The sequence below is a fragment of the Pezoporus flaviventris genome, unplaced genomic scaffold, assembly GCF_033815535.1.
Source record: "Pezoporus flaviventris isolate CSIRO_AGI_PZ_B2104156 unplaced genomic scaffold, CSIRO_AGI_Pfla_v1 ptg000035l, whole genome shotgun sequence".
Lineage (NCBI taxonomy): Eukaryota > Metazoa > Chordata > Aves > Psittaciformes > Psittacidae > Pezoporus > Pezoporus flaviventris.
Genome location: NW_026892583.1, coordinates 5,876,115 through 5,897,779, shown reverse-complemented (window position 1 = coordinate 5,897,779; position 21,665 = coordinate 5,876,115). Strand labels below are relative to the sequence as shown.

Sequence of the window (21,665 nt, the reverse complement as noted above, 5' to 3'; positions counted from 1 at the left end):
ACTCCGAGCAGTGTCAAGACCCAAATTCTTTCTGCCATTTCATTTTTCCTGGGAAGAGATGTGGAGTTGGAAATAGCTTCCAGGTCTTTCAAGCATCAGCGAACACCAGGAAAAGGCTCCAGATACCTAATGACCTTCTGCAGAAGCAATTGTACTGCTACTAGGCTTCTCCCTTCCTGCCCCACCTAAGGAGACAATGCTCTAGGTAGCTGAAATAATTAATTTTCCCTTGTGAAGGATTAATAACCAGGTATGCCAGGCATCTATTATCTAAATCAGACTTAAGCTCAGTTCTTTAAATATTTCTCACAAATCTAAATTGCCACAGATACAATTTACACCCAGTCCTCAGGGTCTGAGGTTCACTCTCTCCCTGCACTGGTCACAGTTTCTCCTCCTCCCAAACTTACAGAGAGTTGAAATGGTGTTGAGAAAGAGCAATTTAAGACTCCTGGCTAAACATGCTGTTCTATCCACTGGCTAAGACTCTAATTAAAAAAAAAAGTGTAGTATTTTGCATAGTTACTTGAATACACTCCTTATTAAAAATAGCATTGTGATAAACAATACATTAATTTTATCCAGCTCTGTGATTTCCATCTTCCTGGTTTGGCCAATGCAGATCAGAAAAAACTGGCCATCTATCATCCATTTTCAGGCTACAGAGCATTTCAATGCCTTCACTTCTTGTGTTTTCCACTGCCTATGTTTCCTGTAGTAAGCCAGCCTGATTGCTACGTGAGCCTCTGGTTGCCAACTGCTTCAGATGAAAAATTCCACACCAAACCCATCAAAGACTGCAGAAATCCTGTGTGGAATGAAACTTTCTACTTCCGGATACAGAGACAGGTCAAGGTACACAAACATAAAACTCTTTTCTTTATATCATCTCTACACAGCTTCTTTCAGTTTAGCCCAAAACAGGATGTCATGTCTTTTAATGCCTTTCTGAGTTCTCTTAAAATTCCCCTAGCAAGATGGAGGAAAAAAATTAAAGGATTCTGGCTTTTTCTGGAATCCACTTCTCTCCTAACAGAGAAGGCCGACGGGGCCAATGACAGAGTGACAACACAGAGAAACTATGAAATGAAAATATAAAGAAGTATTACAAGAGAAAAACACCTATTTCCCTGAAAAGGACATGAAATAACGGTATATTAATGCCAGGAAGCTGCTACATTCCAGTATGATTAAGGTCTTGACTCAGTTTGCTACTGATAATTACACTCAAATGCCTATGAACTGAAAGCAGAAAGCCCAAGGACATAGAAAAGTGGTTATTGACATGAAGTGACCTTTATTGCCCCTGTTGATAAGGGGTGATATAGGACTTCCAGCTATCCATATCCCTTCCTCAAAGACTGTATTTTTTGTGAGAGCTACTTCAAAGTGTAAGGACAAGTCTCAGTCTGGACTTCATTGATGGGTCTAGAAGCTGTTTCTTATAAGGCAGACTAAACCCATTTTCATACTCTTTCTTGTGATATTTGGTCATCATTACTTTCTATTTCCTCTCTGTAAAGCAGGCACTGAACCTTGAGGAGCTACAGAATGTCATACTCTTGAGTACATGTTAACGAATTGGACATTTCTAATTTCTTTCCCCAGAATATTCTGGAAATTACTGTTTCTGATGATGACGCTGTTCATGATGATGATGAGGCAATTGTGCTTTTTGATGTAGCTAAAATCCCTCTTGGGGGAAGAGAGTTTATGACATTCCCACTAAATCCACAGGTGAGAGCTCAGTCATACATGTAGTTAATCTTGATATCTATTTTCTTCTTTCTTGTTAAAGAGGTGTGCTGCCTCTTCTGTCTTTTACCCCTGGGACCAGCTTGGTAGTAAAAATATAACAAAATTTATTACAATATTGGAAATCGCACACCAGTGACAGAATAGATGGCCTTCTCAAATTCCTGCCATTTTCCTCTGGCACAGATCCCTGCCCTAGGACAGATGCAATTTTAGGGAAGCTTTGCGCTTTTAATACCGTGGCAGAAAATGACAGAATTTATCTAATCCTCACAAAGATTATTCAAAGAAAAGCAATACAAGGACAGGAAAATGGCCTGTTTCCACACTGTTTTAAACATAAGTCTTAGCATATGAGTTTAGCACATAGAAGCTGGCAGGGAAGAAAGTGTGAAAAATAAAGGCTCACTCTGGAGATTTGTAAGCATCAGACACCCTTAGTTCTGCTGGTACTGAAACTCAAATCTTTTTTTTTTTTCTGTGGGGAAGAAAAAGCTGCCTCTGTCTTCTGATGCTGACAATAGCAAGCATGAAACAGAATATTGTTACTTACTACAGCATAAAGGAAATTGTGCTTGCAAAAAATGAAGATCACTTTGCAAACCTCTGCACACACTAATTGAGACTGTTTCTTATTTTTTTTCCTTCATTTTCAGAGGAGGGAGGAGCTGGAAGTTGAGTTTGCATTGGAGAGCATGTGAGTAAAACCCCATTATTATGAGAGCAGCAGCTTGGAGTGGTGCGTCAGTGCAGGGAAACTTTCTGTACATCCAGCATCATCTTAATAGCCAGATTCACCCTTTTCCCAAACTTAATGTGTGCGTCAGCAAAACATTGTAAGAAAGGAAAATTCCCTGATGTGGAGAATGAGTTCAGAATTTCTAATTCTGTGACTTTTTCCTTAAAATTTATATATTGCTTACCTAGTTCAGATTTGTTTGTTTGAGGCTGGTAAATCCCACTGCAGTAAGAATACGAATAGCATCCCTGTGCTGTTAAGGCTGTTACAAGCACTTTCCCAGTACCTTATTGCATTGAATCATTTATTCTGGGTAGTTATGTAGTATCTAGTGAAAAAGAAGCATACATCTACAAACAGTAGGAAGAAGCAAATAAATAAAAACAAAATTAGGAGAGAAAAATGTGTCCTGTTCAGAACATTTTCCAGAATAATATTGTTTATAAAATACATAATATTTGCTCTTGTTTTCTAGACGCGATCCTCCTGAAGCCATCATCACAAATGGGGCAATAGTGGTAAAATATTATTTGCTTTGTTCTCTTCTTCTCTTTCCCATATGATTTCTTACCTTCAGCTGATTATGATGCCAGTGAAGGGAGCATTGCAAGCCTTCATTTTTTAGTGATAGTTTTTCTTTTAGTAGCTTTATCTCTGTGGAGGCCAGCATGATCTTAAAGGATCCCTCAGACTGCTAATATTTTCCCTTGTTTTGTCTGCATCCATTGACAATTACAAAGGGTTTAGCGTAGCACTCTCTCCCCACATAATGATGAAATCAATTCTCCCTTTCACTGGGTCTGGCAGAAGTCTCCAGCACAGCTGGCCCCCACATTCAAGCAATGACCCTCTCTACAATGACCCTTTAGTGTCTGCCAGCACTGGTGGTGACATGGCTGGATGAATAATCTCTCTCCTGATCACGTCTATCCTAGTGTCGTGAAGTAGCCTGTTTGGAAGTTCACTTGGACTGCAGGATGAAAAATAAGCATATTTCAGGTAAATTTATAAATCCTTTAAATGAATATTAGTGATTTTACCCTATCTAACAATGCCTAGAAATTGTATCATCCAAATATTAAGGCTTTAATTGACCATATCTATGGCGATTTGTAAAAAATTTGCAATAAGGGAATGCCACCAGTTCTGCAGTTGTTGTAGGTTCAGGATTCTTCAAAACAAACCTTGTTCAAGACTAGAAACACCATCATATGCTTATACACAAATCCAGGCTAAGATCCTGAAAACCTATGCTGTAGTACTGCCAAACCCTAAAGGAGCATGCTTCCTTATGCACGATAGTCCATGGTTTTAAAGTTCCTCAGGATCTCTGACAATTTGACTTCTGCATATGCACAGAAACCCCTCATTTTTTGCAGGGGTTAGCCGCTCAGCAGCTGGGTCCTGCCTGACCCTGGTCAAGATCCAGAATCTAGAAGTTCCTCTGCCCACATTCCCTCAAAGGCTGGATCTGGTAGGCAACCTCAGAGCATGCCTAACACACACTGGCAAGATTAGCTGATTTCTTCATACAACTAGGGTATCTGCTGCTGAGTCAGATCTTATTTTGAGGGACTAAGAACTTCTCTTGCTTATTATTTAGCCCGGGGTGAGGATGATTTGCAATGCAAAGTTCCTGATTTCATTCACTGTGTCACAATGCAACTGCAATAGACATGCAGCAGTCTAAAATTCAGTGCCATTCACATCACACTCTCCTCCGGTTTTTTGCTCAGCCCATTATAGGTACAATCATCTATTATGTTTGGGTCTTCGATCACTTTCCAAATACAAAGGAAGAGGAGAAGGGGTTTGTTCAAAGCTACCGTTTGTTTCTTTTTATTTCCCTTTCTCTCTTTTTTTGCCATTAGAAGTAACTTTTTGTATGTATTTTATCTCATTGTTCAGGGAATGAGCTAACGTTCACAGTGAGAGGATCCTTTGAAGAAACCCAGAGAGTTTCAGCAAGCTGTGACTCCTGCTCTCCTCTCCCAGATCCAGCTTTCTTCCACTATGCCAAGTACAAGCAACCCTCTCTGGAAGTTGCACTCACAAAGAAGAGGAGCCTTTCCACCTTTGTACGTGACTGCAGAACATGGTAGAAAACACAGTCTTATGATCCGACCTTTACATTTGTATAGGCAGAAAGAGGAGGAGATTTCTGTCTTAACCAAAAAGCATTCTGTGCTCCTTTCCAGTGTGCTTGCATGTCATGCGGATCAACAAGGAGAAGCATCCCACTCACTCTCCCTCTGAAGTCAGTCCCCTCCGAGCAGGAAGTAGTTGGCGAGGTAAGTGTGCTGGCCATGGGGAATCCTTTGCAAGCTTTTGAAATTGTTACTTGTTCCCAAGAAGCAGAAACCAAAGGCCACCTCTCTTTACAGAGAGATGGTGTTTTCTAACCTACCTCAAATCTGGGGTGATGCATAACGAATTTGGAGGAAAATAAAATGGGAAATTCAGGAGAGAAGTAGGAAGAAAAGAAATATCTAAGCTGTTGCTCATGCTCTTTCTACTGTCCACGTCCTTAGCCAGGCTGGAAGTCACTGTATGCTTGGGGGGACAGGGGTGAGGCTGCAGCCCAGCGTATTGCCACAGGACGTAAAGCTGTGCCACTCCTTTGGGGTGCTCAGTCTCTTTGGCTTCCCCTTGTATCACACATTGTGTGCGAGACTTTAGTTTCAAGAGCCATGTCTAATGCTGGGCCATTCCAGGAAGGTGAGGTGTAGCATTGCAGCTATCTATTTTTGTACTGAGTAGTCTCCATGCAAGGTAGATACACCACAGTGGCACAGCAAAGAGAAGACGCAGACTATAGGTGCAAATACCAAAGTCTTAATTTATTAAATCAATGCACGTATCTGGGGACTAATGAAACATTATAGGAGAGTCTCTCTCTCAGTTTCAGTTGACTGGAGTTCAGAGCTTTGTAGAGGTAATGATGACCCAAAACAGCTATGCCTCATTCTGAGTGGGGGAAAAGAACTATTTTTAACAAAATATCAGTATTCCTAATTTTATCTTTCTGATTTTCAGCACAGAAAATTTGATTTGCATTTCAAGGTGAAAAAATGGTGAGATATTCATCTTCCTCTGTGTTTTTCCCCTTGGTTCTTTGAATTCGGATAATTGTCAGTCGAGTTCTTACTGCCTGAATCGTGCGTGCTGGCTCATCCTTGTTTCAGACAAAAATAAAATGATCTCAGTACAGAGATTTTCAGCATCTGTGAGTTTACACCATGGGACTATACAGTGAGTTAAGGAAAAGTTTCATAAAGAACACACCAATTTTATTTTGGTATTTTTTCTGCAGTCAAAATTATGTGCTAAGGGCCACTGTAGACATTCTTTGGTACCTCTAAAACCAACTGTCAAATGCGGACTTTCAATAAAAGCAGCATTTCAAAAGTATTTGAAAGAAACCTTTCTGTTTCCTGAGGTCAGAGAAAAAAAGAAAACAACCAAAAAACTAAACCAAAAAAAAACCAGAAAGACCAAAGACAGAGGCCTGGCCACTCTAAGATATATAAAAAAATGACGTAATAAAAATACCTGCATTTATTTTTTAATGTCTACTCAAAGAGGTAAATACAAATTAATCAAGTGGTTGCTTATTTCTAAACCAAGGAAGCACATTTTGTACTTTGCCATATGGTTCAGGTCTTAATAAAATCTAGAATAGGAATAAGTTGCATGATGTAGCAGGTGCATCTTCTATCATGCCATGTATTTTCAGTAGATACAGTATGAGATATACATACAGTTTACAGCTGTCATTGAAAAACTTCTTTACCACCTAAGAAGGATTTTCACAGCAGCTTCTAAACTGCAACAACTTTATAGTGCTTATAAATATCCATAAGCTCCTATACATATCCACACATGAAAAACATCCAACACGGAATTCCACAACTTCAGTTCATGATTCACAGGTATCAATGGAAGTTTGCACTACCTTTAAAAGCCACCTTTAAAACACTGCCCTCTGCAGGCTTTTGCCTTTATGTCTGAAATGGAACAATTCTGTTAATTCAGTTTCAGGCATCTTCAGAAGGACTAAATAAAAGAAACCTTCTCAGTCCAAAGGAAGAGTACTGCTCCTCTCCAGGAACAAACTGAAACATTTCACCTCTTCCTGATTTGCTTTATATACACCTGATGGTGAAGTTATGTCTATTTGTGAAGTAGAAGCAATTAAAAAGCTGAATTAGACTGTAAGTGTGATGATCAGAGATCCCTGATCCTCTCTTCCAGCCAGGAAGACTTAGACGTACGCCTGGGGTTTGGCTTGTGTGCCCAGGAACAGGATTTCATTCGCAAGAGGAAGAAAGTGGTTGCAGCAGCTCTGAAGGATGTTCTTCAGCTGAAGGAGGACTTGCAGGATGATGAGGTATCTAAGACATAACTATTCTTTCTCTACATCTGAGTGTCAAACTGCAGCATTGGTGGTCGATTCCTATTTTCCTGGAAATGGTGTGAAGTTTCATGAGCAAGCTACAGCTGACTATTCTAGGGAAGAAAAAAGTACTAATAGGAAAGATTAACAAACACTTGTAGCCCTGTTGCTACAGGAAATGGCTTTGTATTAAGTAGCACTCCACACAATAATGCAGAGAAGGGCTAGATGCTCTCAGGACCAAAGCTTGTTTTAGTCCTTGCAATCATGTCATCCAGATCTAAACCGTTGATTCAGCCCTTCTTTGTCTCACAGTTCAAACTGGACTTTATTTTCTTCTGCCTTTTGTGCCAGCATTTAAGCTCCCGTTGTGCAAACACAGCAAGCTGCCAATCTGACTTCATCATCTGCTGCAGCTAGAGCATGTACTTGTTTGGCAAATGGGAACAATACCCAAGGGTCCAAGGCAGGGGAAAAAACAGACTTCTCTTTTTTAATTATACTCCCATGACTGTAGTGTGAAGCCTAAATTTGGATGCAGAGATAAGAATTTTTCCTCCTTTTGCCCTGAACTGAGTTTATCAGTTTTTCTGCATAGCTGGACCTTCCCTTTAAATGCCAGCACTAAACCATGGGCCATTTCCTTACCTTCAGAAGAGGTACCCTATTTCCCTGCAGAACAACCTCCATAGAGTCTCCTGATGACTTGCATAACAGGTGAATTCACCACAAAGCATGGTAGCTGTCTTTACTGTTAATGGAGCAAATTCATGTGTACAGATTAATCCTTCTAAGGATTAATCCTTAATTAATCCTAGGAGACTCTGGATTACTGTCGTCACAGAAAGAAATAATTGCAGAGCTCACTTGCATGTCTAGTATTGTATGTCCATACATGGTAGGTGGAATGAGTACGGTTTTGCTTTCCCTGCAGCATCTGTGAAAACAGATGGTGTCACCAGCCTTTGTTCTCAAGAGATCTGAACCAGTCTGTGCTCTTAGATCTATCAGTCATGATACATCTAGCATGGCCTGTGAAAAAGCTATACAATAATAGAAATTAGCTTTATCAAACTTCAGTAACAGAGAGGTTCTTACTACTCACATGGAAATGTTGAGACAGCAGCCTGTGTTTGCTGGTTTTTGCATCTGACAAACATCTGGATCAGATGGCAGGAGATACTACTCCCTCTATTTATTTTTTTTTTGCTGGTCTGTGTTACTGGTTTTTCAATAGAGCCCTGAAAATGTCATGTTTGAGATGATGGAGGAAATATGAAGTATTTCTTACTCCTTCTATGCTGCAGAATGAATTAATTTTTTTCTTCTCCTTGCTGACTGGTGAGATATACTGGTGGGTATATTACTTTATCAGTGCTGCAGCTTCCTCCTTCCTTATCAGAGGTCTCTCTCCCTTCTCAGACCACGTCACTAAATGCATGCGTTTTGGGATTGAACAGGTACCTGTGGTGGCAATCATGACAACGGGTGGTGGAACCAGAGCTCTGACGGCCATGTATGCTCACCTTCTCAGTGTGCAGGAACTGAACATCTTGGACTGTGTCTCATACATCACTGGTTTATCCGGCACAACATGGTAAGACCAAGACAAGCAAAGTCTTCACAGGAATTTTCTGTGTGTGACAAGCAGTGATCTGAATAGATGCATCATCCTTACAATCAAGGAAGGTCTTTCTTTTTCTGCTGCGGCTTTTTGTTGTTTCCTTCAGAGGGTATTTGCCTGCACATAAAATTAACTTAGTCCTGTTTAAATAATGCGGATGGTGCCACACACACATGCTTTTTCATGTAAATCAAGGTATGATAGGCAAACCTCCGTAACTTCCCAAAGCTCTGCTTCAGAACTCACGTTTTTCCTTGTGGCTTTTCTGTTTGTTTTGTTTTGATTTGATTTATAGGACCATGTCAAACTTGTATGAAGACCCTGACTGGTCCCAAAAGGATCTTAAGGAAACATTGAATGATGTCCGAAAGCATGTGCTCAAAAATAAGTTCCTTGCTTGTTTTGCCCCCGATCGTCTGAAATACTATTTGAAAGAGTTGTGCCAGAGAGGAAAGGAAGGACATCGGATATGTTTCACAGATCTGTGGGGACTCATCATTGAAACCATGTTACATGAAAAGGTACAATAGCAGCACCTTTCTCTTCAGATTTGAATATTCAGTGACTATAGCAGTGAGGACAGAGATTGGAAGGGGCATGTGGAGGTTGTCTTGTCCAACAGCCCTGCTCAAGCAGGGCTAGGGCCAGCTGCCCCAAACCATGGGCTTCTGAATATCTTTGCAGGTGAAGACTTCACAACTTCCCTGCACAACATACGCAGTGCTTGACCACTCTTACAGAAAACGAGTTCTTTTGCTTGTTTGCTTGTTTTTCAGATAGACACCTAAAGCATGTGCCTTGACAGTATAATTCTTTGGTTGTTGGCTGTATTATGCAGAGCTTAACATCACACCTCACACAGAAAAGGTGGGAATAAAGAGAAATAACAGGAAATTTGTAGTATAAACAACTTCAAAATTAATTCACTTGTAAATATTTCAGTGAAAATCCTGTTCTTCTTAAAAAGCAGTGTGACAAAGCAAAAAAAAAAAAAAAAAATCACAAGCCCAAAACCAGTATATCTGAGCTGTTAATGGGTTACCTCACCCTGTAAAAGCTTCCACCAAAAGGCAACGTTGTGGCTCTATTTGAGTGTGTGTGAATATTTCCTCCCTAATAGGTAATTTATACTTAAGAGAAAACACTTCCCATGTAATCTGATCAACCCTACATGCATACAAATTTCTACTGCCTTAGCACAGCACGGTGGTAGAGACTCCCTGTCCTGCCTCTTCCACATTACCCCAGTATGCAAGATGCTCTGCAGCAGAAGCAGTAAGGGTCAAAGCTCACAGAACATTGACTCTGTCTGAGCCTTGGCTTTGTTACAGGTCTGAGGAAAATACCATTTTCTGGGCAGTTGGCGAGGGAGTTACTCTTTCTGAATGAAATATTTCCCAAGAAGAGTGCTTTTCAGATATTTCCAGATATTTTTATGAAATAAATAATGTCAATAGCAGCATTTTCTTCCTACCATAGAAATACTAGAATTTATGGGGCTTTTTAGCATACGAACTCATCTTAGGACTATTTGTGTGCTGAAGTGCTGGGGCAGGGGAGGGTTGGAGATAGGGATGACAGCACCTCCCTGAACTAAACCAGTGGGGAACATCCTAGTTGGAGTCTGGTACGCCCTGTGTTATCAGAGCCCAGGCTTAAGTGAAGTGGGTGGCTCTTTGTGTCATCTAACTGTCCTCAGCTACTGTCCTTCTTCGAAACAGGAGGACTCCCATAAGCTCACAGATCAGCAGCAGGCACTAAATCAGGGTCAGAACCCCCTGCCCATCTACCTCTCTCTCAATGTGAAGGATAAAATCAGCGACCAGGATTTTAGAGGTAATAATACTCCAGAACTGCACTTAACATTAATCCAAACAGGGTTCAATTTACGATTAGATAGAGAAATTAATTCAATGCACACGTACTCTAAAGGGTTAATCCAGTATAGAAATTAAATAGTTAAAATTTTTGAAGGCCTTAGTGTATTCAGTTGTATTCAGGATCAAAAGCAGGATGATGCAGGACATTATTATAAAATTACCTGATACGCATTTTTGTAGAAAGTTTCAGAAATCTAAGTTTTGTAAAGAAATTTACATGTAAGAGGACAATTTACTGTTTAATGTACAGTGAATAAATGTCTACTTGCAAAGTGCTAGGTGAAAAACAGTCTCCCTTAACGTGGCCAACATCGTCTGTTTTATTCAACTAGTTTGTGCTTCTCCTGCTGTAATCAATCTGTGCTTTTTCTTACAGAATGGGTGGAATTCACCCCTTATGAGGTAGGATTCCCAAAATATGGCACCTTCATTCGTGCTGAAGATTTTGGGAGTGAATTCTTCATGGGTCGTCTGATGAAGAAAATGCCAGAATCCAGGATCTGCTTTTTGGAAGGTAATTTGTTGCTCCGGGGAAATGTAAAGTAATGTAATATAATATAACCTGCTCCTGCACAAAGCCCTCTTCTGAAATGAAGCAGTTAGTACACTTTTTTATATGCCAGGAGCAGTACATGGTAAAATACTGGAACTGGTAACAGGTCACTATCTGCAGGAATTTTTATTTTCTCTGCAATTTTATTCAGCTGAACAGATTTATTTGATTCTGTATGTTGTTATGCCTACTGGCATGAGGCTTTCTCAACACAAATATGTCTTTTTCGGTAACCAAAGTTGTGTAACACTGTTCCTAAGTTAAATCACAGTCTTTTCTTCCATCTAAGTCTCTAAAATACAGCCTTTTATCTACAACGTACCTGCCAAACCTAACCCTGATTAATTCTTATGGATAACACTTCCATTTCAGAGTGCAAATAGGTCATAATATTTACCTTTTTTCTCTCTTGCGCAAGAACAGTAAGAGCAGTAAGGAAACCTTTTTTCCCTTTGCAAAAACAATCTCTTGCCTCTTTGTTCTTCCTACATCCACCAGTTGCAGAGAAGAAGTTTCAGGGAGGGTGGGTTGAGAAGTTAAGACTTTGCGTGTGTGGAGATTTCACTACAGCTAGTGGTGAAGTGTAAGGAAGCAAATCAGAATCTCTCTGTCCCTGGGTTTATATATATTTATATATTAAAACTGGGACCCGGCTCATCCCTTCTGTGGTCAGAAATGCAAGCAGGTCACCAGCCCCCTTCTTACACTTCTCACCTTGGCATTTTCTTCCTCCCTTTTCTAGAGCAATGCTGGGACATTTCTGCCCCTGTTCCCTGCCAATGACCGACAGGCCCCTTATTCAGGCAGTGTTGTTGCTCCAGTGACACAGTTACTCGAAAGGCTTTCAGTAAATTCCTTTGCACCCCAGCCTCCAGAGTGGGGACTGACTACAAAGGTCTTGCATCTCTTTCCTGCATGGCCAGACCTGTCCCTCTGACTGCAGGCTGGCATTGCTGGGTCAGACCATAGCCAGGCTGCTCAGGTGCAGTCTCTTCTATCTGCCACTCTGTTCTCCCGAGGAGCTCCAGGTTTAGTTCTGCAGCTTGGGGGATTCAGGAAGGCACTGTGGCACAGTTGGCACCATACCAGGTAGTGGTGCTCTATCAGCCTGAAAGACTGATACAGTCAGGACTGCCACCAACTTTGCTACACCTGTTGGCAAAGGAACTTGAAAATATAACCCAGGTATGTCCTAAACCCTAAAAAACAGAAGACAAATCAAAGACTCCCACATTTCCACTTTCTGTTTTCAAAACTATCAAGTCAGCTTCCTCATTCTAAGGGATACTAGTGTTATCAGTCTTGAATGTTTTGCGGTTGACAGTCCTGCATGATAACTGCGTATCTGTAACAAGATGATGCTAGAAATAAATAAAAGCTTTAGACTTACAAATGCTGTGAAACTGCAGAATAACAATTGTTGGGGACAAGTAGAAAACATTAAGATGAACATGACAAAATATTATTTGCCACATAACAAAAAGGATGTGTTAGCAGATACACTGGAGACACTACCAGCCCTCTTAATATATGTCAATAAATAAGATTCTTAGTATACATTATGGATTCACATACGAATTTATGAAGACAGTCCCTTTAGTTTTGCACTAAGATAACGTAATGAAGTTTGTTAGGGAATGTAGAAGGTACTGGAGGTCATTGTGAACGAAAACACTTCCAGGTCTTTACCGGTTTTCTTTCTGTTAAATATATCCTCTGCCACAGGGATCTGGAGCAGTGTATTTTCCTTGAACCTTATGGATGCTTGGTATATATCTGTTCATTCAGAAGACTTCTGGCACAAATGGACCCGAGACAAAATTATTGACATAGGTGCGTTATTCTTATGCCATTATATTATTGTCTCTTTTCTTTTTTTTTTCTAATTTCATCCCTTCCATCCCCCTCTGTGTTGTTTTTCTCTCACTGATCTTTTTCAAAGCCATTTTGGATTTCCTTCTTCAGAGATTTCTGTAATTGACATGGAAACCAGGAGGAAATTCATTCCATGTATTTCAGTATGGCAATCATTTCAGTTGTGTGAGAAAATAATCCATGAGATCTGCCACAAGAGATAAAGAGAACAGCCCTCATAAGAGCCTGTTTTCAGAGCACAAATGCAAAACTGGAGAAAAACTTCCTGGTAGAGTAGGAGAGGCTGGAAGTTTTCTGTAGCGATTCAGTTTCCAGTTCTCTTGGAAGTTTGAGTATGGCATAAGGAGTCACAGAAACAAGGGCAAACACCATCCTTGTGTCCCAGTGCAGGATATTGCAGTGGATAAAATCAAAGATGAGCAAAGAAGTTTATAGTAGGTGAAACAGACTCTCACAGTACAAACAAGGTCTTTACCACTGTGGAGTGAGGAGAAGAAGAAATGGATTTTCGGAGCTTAGCTGAAACAATGTGAGACTTCTGGAGATCCTGGAAACAAAGAAGTGCAAGTGTTGGCAAACATGTTAGTACAAATGATAGTTGCATAGATGACATGAACATGTCACGTGTATGAAACCACATACAAGAACTGTTATTCTTTCTCCTGCAGATGACGAAACCCTATTCCCTAGAAGACCAAACGAGCTGGATACTCGAGTGGTTTGTCCCACTGACAGCTTTTCAGACGTTTTCAGAGATGTTGTCATGTTACGTCCAGCAGCTTCAGAAATCCCAAACTTCCTGAAGGGCCTCCAGATGAACAACAACTACCTAGAGAGCGAGTTTTCCAAATGGAAAGGTATGGTAATAGAACCCTGCTTTTAGTTCTATTTTAAACTGTCCTTGTGAATAAGAAACAATGCTTAAGAGGTAATCAAGCCAACCACCTTTTTGTTGTGCTTCCATCTGATAGTATTTGAAACTGTCACTGAAAGTTAAATTAGGTGGTAGGAGAGGCTTCAAAAATAAGTTCTTAAACATTTCATGAAGTCCAGTGGCTGACAGATGGGAAAGATCTTAATTAGTCATACAGTGTATGTCTGCTGATGTGCCGGCCAGCCAGCCTGCATGCTTGCGGCACTGATGCCATCATATGGTGTCTCTTGCCCGTCCAGTATTCAAGAGATGTGGGAAAGAGCCCTGTTTCATGTTATCTTTCTACTTGTAAGATACAAGTAAAGATACAATAGTATTCCTTATTACCCAGTTTGGGAGTTTGTGTTCAGTCTGGTACCAGATCTTCCAATTAGCTTAGTAACTGTGTGCCTGTTGCATAGCGTGCAAGGCACCAAACATCTTTAGTCCTTAATGTGTTGAGATAGTGAAGTGCCTTTTTACTTTTCTTTTTCCATATTAAAATCAAAACCACAACCAACGAACAAAAAAACCCCCAAAAGCACCCCAACCCAACAAAAAAAAAACAACACCACAGAAAAAAAGACCTGATCAGTGTCACACACAAAAACAGGGATGGAATTAACTCTATTCTCCTGGGTCATTAATTAAGCCCCCTTAATTAGAAGAAAGGCAAAGAAATTGAAGAGTAAATAGTGAAAAGAGGAAGATAGATGAGGAACTGAGAAATGACTGAACTGCAGCTATCAGCTATATAGGTAGGTCTAAGCCCTGAGAAAAGCTGAATTCTCTTTCTGTTACCGACTTTCCTCAGCACCTCTCTTGCATTGAGCACCTCATCTAAATAAATAAATAAATTAGAAATGCTTCTTTTCTAGACTGTGAGCTCGACTCTCAGCCCAACCACCTGACAGCAGCAACAGACTACCTCATCCTGATTGATACTGCATTTGCCTTTGCTACCAGTTACCCACCCCTCATGAGACCAGAAAGGAAAGTGGATGTCATTCTGCATTTCAACTACAGTTCAGGTTCCCAGACAGGGGTGAGCATTGTACATTCTTCTTGAACTGATTTCTCTGCTTCGTCACTGAGTTCCCAGAATGGCTGATCCTCTACTCACAGAAACTTTTTCCCCAGTATCTGAGAAGTGCAAATAAGTGAACAGTTTACCAGGGTCACACATCTTTATGGAACAGTACAAATGTTACCAGGAAGCAAGAATTCAGCAAGCTGAACATGCCCATTTTTATGGGTTTCAGCTGATTTGAAGTCAGTCAGATGTAGAATGAATGAAGCTAAATGCATTTAAAAATTGACTAAGAAGTTCTCAATGCAATCATACATATTCTCATGCGTGGGAAAACGTACATTCAGGACAATAGAACTGTAATAATAGAAGTGTTTCAATAGAAGTGTTTATCTGCAGAAGACCAGATATGCAAATAAATGCAGGTACAGTTTGTATTTAGGAATTTTAAATTCCTTAGGAATAAAAAGCTACCTAAAGGCAGCATTTTTAATACCCAAATGTGGGGTGTAGATTTTCAAAGGCAGGCATGTGCACCCAGATCCTAACTCTGGCCTTACAGGTCATGGCACCGTAGTAAGTCTAGAGCCAAGCTGGGTATGTACCATAACCTGTCAGAACGTGGCCCTTACCCCACAGTCATTCCCAGTGAAGTTCAGTTTTGGTCAAATTCAGAGTGATTCCTCTATGTTCTGATGACCTGTTTTGTTTTCATATTGTGCCAACCAGCCCCTGAAGGAAGCTTCTGAATACTTTGCAAAGCAGGGAATTCCTTTCCCTACAAAGGTGCCAGATGACCAAGAAACCCCATATGTGAAAGAATGCTACATTGTTGGTGACAAGGAGAGCCCAGAAACACCTATTGTGATATTCTTCCCACTAGTAAATGACACCTTCAGGGAGTACAAAGCACCTGGTAAGTTTACAGTTACCCATTACATTAACAGAGGCAGCAGCTGCCTTTGTTTTACTGTGCAGTATCTGTTCATCGGATCATGCTGTAAACACAGACTCAGACTCTCTTTGCTTAGACCTGAACCGTTTAAACAAGCTTAAAATGTGCATTTTTCCCTGGATAGTACAGCAGCAGCTGGGATCAGCTTCTGGCCCCCTTCAGATCCTTCTTGACTTTTCATGGGTAGATTGTAAAGTTTACTGATGAAAAGTATATTCTGTGTATCTGCAGTGGCAGAAATGAGCAGGGTTATTTCCTTTCATACTTGTCATCCTTTCCTGTTAGAGAATGCTTCGGGGAATCTAAGGATTTCATTATTTAAATTAATTTCCAGGCTCACAGTTAGGCAGATAACCTTGAAAACAAAAGTGTGAACTAGCAAAGTGATGAAAATACAACTCTGAGCCATACTGAAGTGATGAAAATACAACCCTGAGCCATGCTGACAGCTTCTGTTCACTTCAGAGAGTCCTACTTTGAAATTTAAAAAGAGTTTTAATAGCAATTCAAAATAGATGAATTCTGAGTCAGGGTACCATATCCCACAACACCACATTACCCCTGTGGTGCCAAAGGTTTCAGTTACTCCTTCTGCAAATGATAAAATTCCTAGCTCATGCTGCAAGAACACTTATTTTGCAATCAGTTCAAAGCTCCCCAGTATACTGAAACCCAACATTTCTAGGCTGGTATATGGTACATTAAATTACAAATAATTTCTAGGCTGGTATATGGTACATTAAATTAAATTAAATAACAAAACAAATGCAGAAACTATTGTCTCAGTTTTATTAATCATTTTCCTTGGAGGGCACATGTTGAAGCAAGTCATAAAAAATCATGCAGTACTTTTGCTTCGTAGATATTATGGATTGAATTCATTGCACATTTGAGGTAAACGACTGGCATTTTGAACAGGATTCACATAGTTCAATGGTATTTACACAGGTGCAGGTATCTGTGACTGTGGAGGCTGATAGTTCATTATGGTAACATCCTCTTGCCCATGTGGTGGTGGCACTGGAGGCTGATAGAAAAATTCTCTTGTATCTGATGCTCTCTCATCTGCAACGAGGAGTGATTGAGCATTATATTTCTTGCCTTTCTATACCTGATTTCTATACGTCTACCATTTCTGGGTTGTTACTGCTCTCTTTCCCTCATACCAGTTGTTAGAAAACTGAGGGGTCTCTGGAAACGATGGGGAAGGAAAAAACATGCGTAATCCCTCGTGTCCGGCTCTCCTGGTTTTGGCTGGGATAGAGTTCATCTACTTCCTAGTACCTGGTACAGTGCTGTGTTTTGGATTTAGTCTCAGAATAATGTTGATAGCATACTGACGCTTTTAGTTGTTGCTGTGTAGTGTTTATACTAAGTCAAGGGGTTTTCAGATTCTTATGCCCCGCCAGCAAAGCTGGGAGGGGACAAAGCCAAGACAACTGATCCAAGCTGACCAAAGGAATACTCCATCCCATATGGCAGTATACTCAGTACGTAAACTAAGGGGCAAGCTGGCCAGGGGCTGCTGTTTGGGAACTGGCTGGGCATTGGTCAGTGGGTGCTGAGCAGTTGCACTGTGCATCACTTGTTTTGCCTATTCTAATTCTTTTACTATTATTATCAGTATTATTATTACCACCATTATTATTATTATTGTCTTTCTGTCTCATGAACCTGTCTTTGCCTCAACCCATGGGTTTTCTCACTTTCACTCTTCTGATTCTCTTCTCCATCCTTTGGGGGAGGACCTTGTGGGACTACCTGTCTAATTATTTTACCTGGGTCCGTGATATATCTGTTAATTATCCTGGGATGATGAAATAGGCACAAAAAGTTCTTTCAGTGTTCCTGCCAAAACTTAGTGATTCAGGGAATATCAGGTTCGCTCTCACTGCTGAGGTTGCATAAAGCCTGTAGTTTTTTATAGTAGGAGGTAGTCTGGGGAAATTATCGTAAATGTTTGTGCCATCTGCTTCCAGGATATGTCCAAATAACGACTCTGTGAAGTCTCTCAGTTTAGATAATAGAATCTAGTTGTTCAGATCTTTTTTCTGTGTTTTTTGGTAATTCTTCCCAGTAGGAACCAAGACTTGATGTAGCTGATTGAGCTAGAGGCAAGTGCTAGGTTGTGCTGGGTGAAAGAGTACCTGTCAGGTTGCTAAGAAGGTCAGTGTGCTTCTGGAAAGCTTGCATCGCTGAAATACATGGATTTTCAGCAGCCTGTTTCTGGAGGCATGAAAGGATAGTAGTGAGGGAAATAACATGATGTAGAGTCGAAGCTGGAAGGCATAGAAAGTGGCAGTGGCTTCCTGACCCTCACCTGGAGAGAAGCCACGCTGTCATGAGTTCTTGTTGCTGTTATGTGCCTGGGAGAAGGGAAGGAAAGAGAAAAAGAGTCATTGCCATTTACTTAAACCTTATGTAGAAATGGAGGGTGCTGCAATGGCTGGAAGACAGCAGCAAGGAGAGAGGCTGGGGCTGGGAAGGTGTTAGTACTGGGGGAGACCTGGGGACCATGCTGAGCTCACTCCACACCTAGAGCGGGATGTAAGGATTCTCACCCTCCTGTGCTCAAAAGAAGACCTACTCTACCTGTTTTGGCATTTCCAAGTGTACCCAGGACAACCCTTACCCGCAATACCACTACCTCCCCCTCCTGCCAACCAAATATCCCAGCAATAAAATGCCTGTGAAGGGAAAAATTTGATTTGTGATCCATTCCATGGACATGCTCGAGAAATACCCCAATCCTAATTGCTTTTTGCTAATTAACCAAGCAATTGTTTTGTCCTTTAGGTGTGAAACGTAGTCCCTCGGAGATGGCAGAGGGTGATGTTGATGTTGCCGATTCCTGTGGTCCATATTACATAAACAATTTGAGTTATTCAGAGGAAAATTTTGACAAACTAGTAAACCTAAGTTATTACAACATCCAGAACAATAAAGATTTGATACTTCAGGCCTTGCGTACTGCCGTAGAGAGGAAAAAGCAGCATAAGGAAGAGCAACCACTGCAAAAAACACCCGATGGGGATGGTGTGTATGGGCCTGACAAAGAGGGAACCCAGCATTTGGCTGACTGCCCAGCACTGGGGAATATGAAATAAAATATCTATGAGTCCTGTTAATGAAGACAAAAAAGAATTTGATTAGGAAGTGAAGAAAAGCCAAAGAATGCTAAGAATAGCATTTTGTTTGCCATGCCTGTCCGTCAGTGAAGGAAATAAACACAAAAACCAGAGCTCTTCCTTAACGAGTTAATGTGCTTCCCTCATTGACAACGACAGGAGCACAGCTAGGTGAGGCCATGCTCCACACATTCTTGAAGAAGTGACCTTTCAGGCCAAGGCCAAGATGTGTGGACAAGGAAGCATGAGGAAGTTTACATTGACTGTGTTTGTGCGCTATAAAAAGAGAGGATTGCCAGGCCAGAAATGCAGCAGAGAACAAAATCCATTGTTTCTAGAACAAAACCAAGAAGCCCATTTTGTGAACTAAGGAGTCTTTATGCGATTGTAAATAAATATTAAAGTTTATAAATACCACAGGTTTTTGAGTTACAGCAAATAAACATTTTTCACAGCAAATACATGTTAAAGCCATTTCTTTTAGGTACTTCTTCCTCTATTACTGAGATAACAAACAAATTTATCTCACAGCTGCTGAAAAACTATCGAAGATGAAATTATACCTGCTCCAGACCTAGATGTGAACTGCCCCAGATTCCTGGGACTCCTTGAGTTTAGGATTACATTTAAGACCCACCTCTACAAGAACCAACTCAGGCTAATGTATTTTATTATATGGATTTAAATGTTATTGATAGGTACCAAAGGTTTAAAGCTTTAAGTTTGCATCCTTGGCAGTGCACAGAAACACAGTTCTTCTGTTTGCCACCTAGGTCAGTGAACGCTTACTTGTGGTGCACACTACAGGAGCACATACAGCTCCTGTATGGGCTCCATGCCCAGGGTTTACCTCCCATGAAAGAAACGAGAGCAAAGAGAGCAGGCAGTCATGCTGATGCATGCTGGATCTCATTGCAATATGGGATGGGATGTAGCCAGAGGCCGTAGCCAGAGACCATAACCAGACCTGGGAATTTGGAAACACTCCCAGGTTCCTATATACAGTTAGAGCTTTACTGTCTGAAGGGCAAAAATCCTCTCACTGACAGCAGGAAGCATCTAGGCAGGAAGTCTGAAGACAAGCAGAATGAGGTGCGTGAGTGCAAACACTTCCCTGCCCTTCCTGCAGCTTTCCAGCAGCCACGAAGGGGTCACAGAGAACAATGAACACTTTACCCCATCGCAAAAAAACTTTACATGAAATAATGATTCAGTACCTCTGAGTTCTCTGCATTCAGAAGAAAATGTCAGTGCTGATCAAAGAGGTGGAACAGCTTCCACTTGAGGGGCAAATAGATAAGGAATCTGCAACCTAAGAGAAGGATAACAGGATTGAAAGGCAGAGAAAAGAGGTATCTATGAAACCTGGAGTGACTGTGCACGTCTCTTCTTTAAGGACTAAAGCATACAAAGGCTCTGCATCTGACTCAGCCCTGCACTGAATCATCAATCCCCAGAGGCTGGGAGGACAGTCTGAGACAGTGTTGTACCTGCCCTCTTTCTGTGATGTTCTCCAGTCACCAAATAGTGGATGCGCCAAAGACAGTGGGAAAGCACTCACCCCAGACTGCAGTACTTAGGTTTTCCACAGCTCAGATATTTTTGCATATGAGAAATCATCAAGAGCAGTCAGAACTCCTAAAGGACTCACTTAAAACAATTTATTGAAGCAACATGCAGAAGATGTAAATAACTGCAATGATAACTTAATTACTACAGATTAACCTATGGGGAAAAGTAATTAAAATGAGAAGAAACAAAAGCAAACTGTGAAAAGAGGGTTTTAAAAGAATCATGGAATGGTTTGGGTTGGAAGGGACCTTAAAGCTCATCCCATCCAACTTGGCCTTGAACACTGCCAGGGGTGGGGTAGACACAAGTTCTCCGGGCAACCAGTGCCAGTGCCTCACAGGAAATAATTGCTTCCTAATGTCCAATCTACATCTCCCCTCTTTCAGTTTAAGACCATTCCCCCTTGTCCTGTCACTACATGCGCTTGTAAAATGAGGAAGCTGGTCAGCAAGACCCCACATGAAATACTATAAAATCTTTAGACTCAGCATGGAAATTGCAACAAAAGAGTTGCAAAACACGCGCACAGCCCTAAATAAAACGTGAAGCAAGGAACCAAGAAAAGGCAGAGTGGTTAAATTCTTAGGACTGAGCATTATTAGAGCCTAACATCTGTTCTTTGAGGAACAGCATGGGAAGGAGGGAAATGGAAAGGGCATATCTAAACTTGCTGATGTATTTGGAAAAGAGCTAGAGCATATAGAGAAAATGTAGTATTCCAGATGGAAATTAGGAGGAAGAAAGGTACATAGCTAAAAATGTGACTTGGCAGATGTGCTGGACCAGCAAAAGGGGATTTTCATGATAAGGGTGTTGCAAAGAAGCCAAGACCATAAATCTGATGCAAAAGAGACATGCATAATGTGTAAGCACAGATTCAGCAAAAAATTCCCCTTCTCCTTTTAAGGTTTATTTTATTTTATTTTATTTTATTTTATTTTATTTTATTTTATTTTATTTTATTTTATTTTATTTTATTTTCCTTTCTTTTATTCTTTTTAACTGGGAGTCTTTTGCTTTCCAAGCAAGGAGTGAGCACAGAAAAACTTATCTCAGAGAAATATAATATTATATAATATTTTTTACTTCAACGCTTCAGTGATTATGGCATCATACCCTATTAAAATCTCTTGGAAAAATCAATGGAAAATGTGATCCTCCCCCGTCCCTTAACACAAGAGGAAGGTGTAAGGTTAAAACTAATGACTGTGTCTGCTATACACAGCGAAAATTCAGTGTTATACT

The 21,665-nt window shown here is 40.7% G+C and overlaps 1 protein-coding gene across 1 annotated transcript in view; it reads left to right on the top strand.

Moving 5' to 3' along the window:
• Positions 1 to 19,082, top strand: part of LOC133274020 (cytosolic phospholipase A2 epsilon-like) — a 37,281-nt gene extending 18,199 nt beyond the window's left edge. Inside the window, exons 6-23 of the mRNA XM_061462765.1 lie at positions 719 to 855; positions 1,609 to 1,737; positions 2,412 to 2,452; positions 2,970 to 3,012; positions 3,430 to 3,493; positions 4,403 to 4,572; positions 4,693 to 4,785; positions 5,531 to 5,568; positions 6,749 to 6,884; positions 8,351 to 8,487; positions 8,810 to 9,035; positions 10,236 to 10,350; positions 10,771 to 10,908; positions 12,673 to 12,780; positions 13,491 to 13,679; positions 14,614 to 14,780; positions 15,495 to 15,681; positions 18,517 to 19,082. Coding sequence (XP_061318749.1) covers positions 719 to 855; positions 1,609 to 1,737; positions 2,412 to 2,452; positions 2,970 to 3,012; positions 3,430 to 3,493; positions 4,403 to 4,572; positions 4,693 to 4,785; positions 5,531 to 5,568; positions 6,749 to 6,884; positions 8,351 to 8,487; positions 8,810 to 9,035; positions 10,236 to 10,350; positions 10,771 to 10,908; positions 12,673 to 12,780; positions 13,491 to 13,679; positions 14,614 to 14,780; positions 15,495 to 15,681; positions 18,517 to 18,827 — 2,429 coding nt within the window. The 3' untranslated portion in view covers positions 18,828 to 19,082. The remainder of the gene's footprint in view (positions 1 to 718; positions 856 to 1,608; positions 1,738 to 2,411; positions 2,453 to 2,969; positions 3,013 to 3,429; positions 3,494 to 4,402; positions 4,573 to 4,692; positions 4,786 to 5,530; positions 5,569 to 6,748; positions 6,885 to 8,350; positions 8,488 to 8,809; positions 9,036 to 10,235; positions 10,351 to 10,770; positions 10,909 to 12,672; positions 12,781 to 13,490; positions 13,680 to 14,613; positions 14,781 to 15,494; positions 15,682 to 18,516) is intronic.
• Positions 19,083 to 21,665: the final 2,583 nt, after the last annotated feature.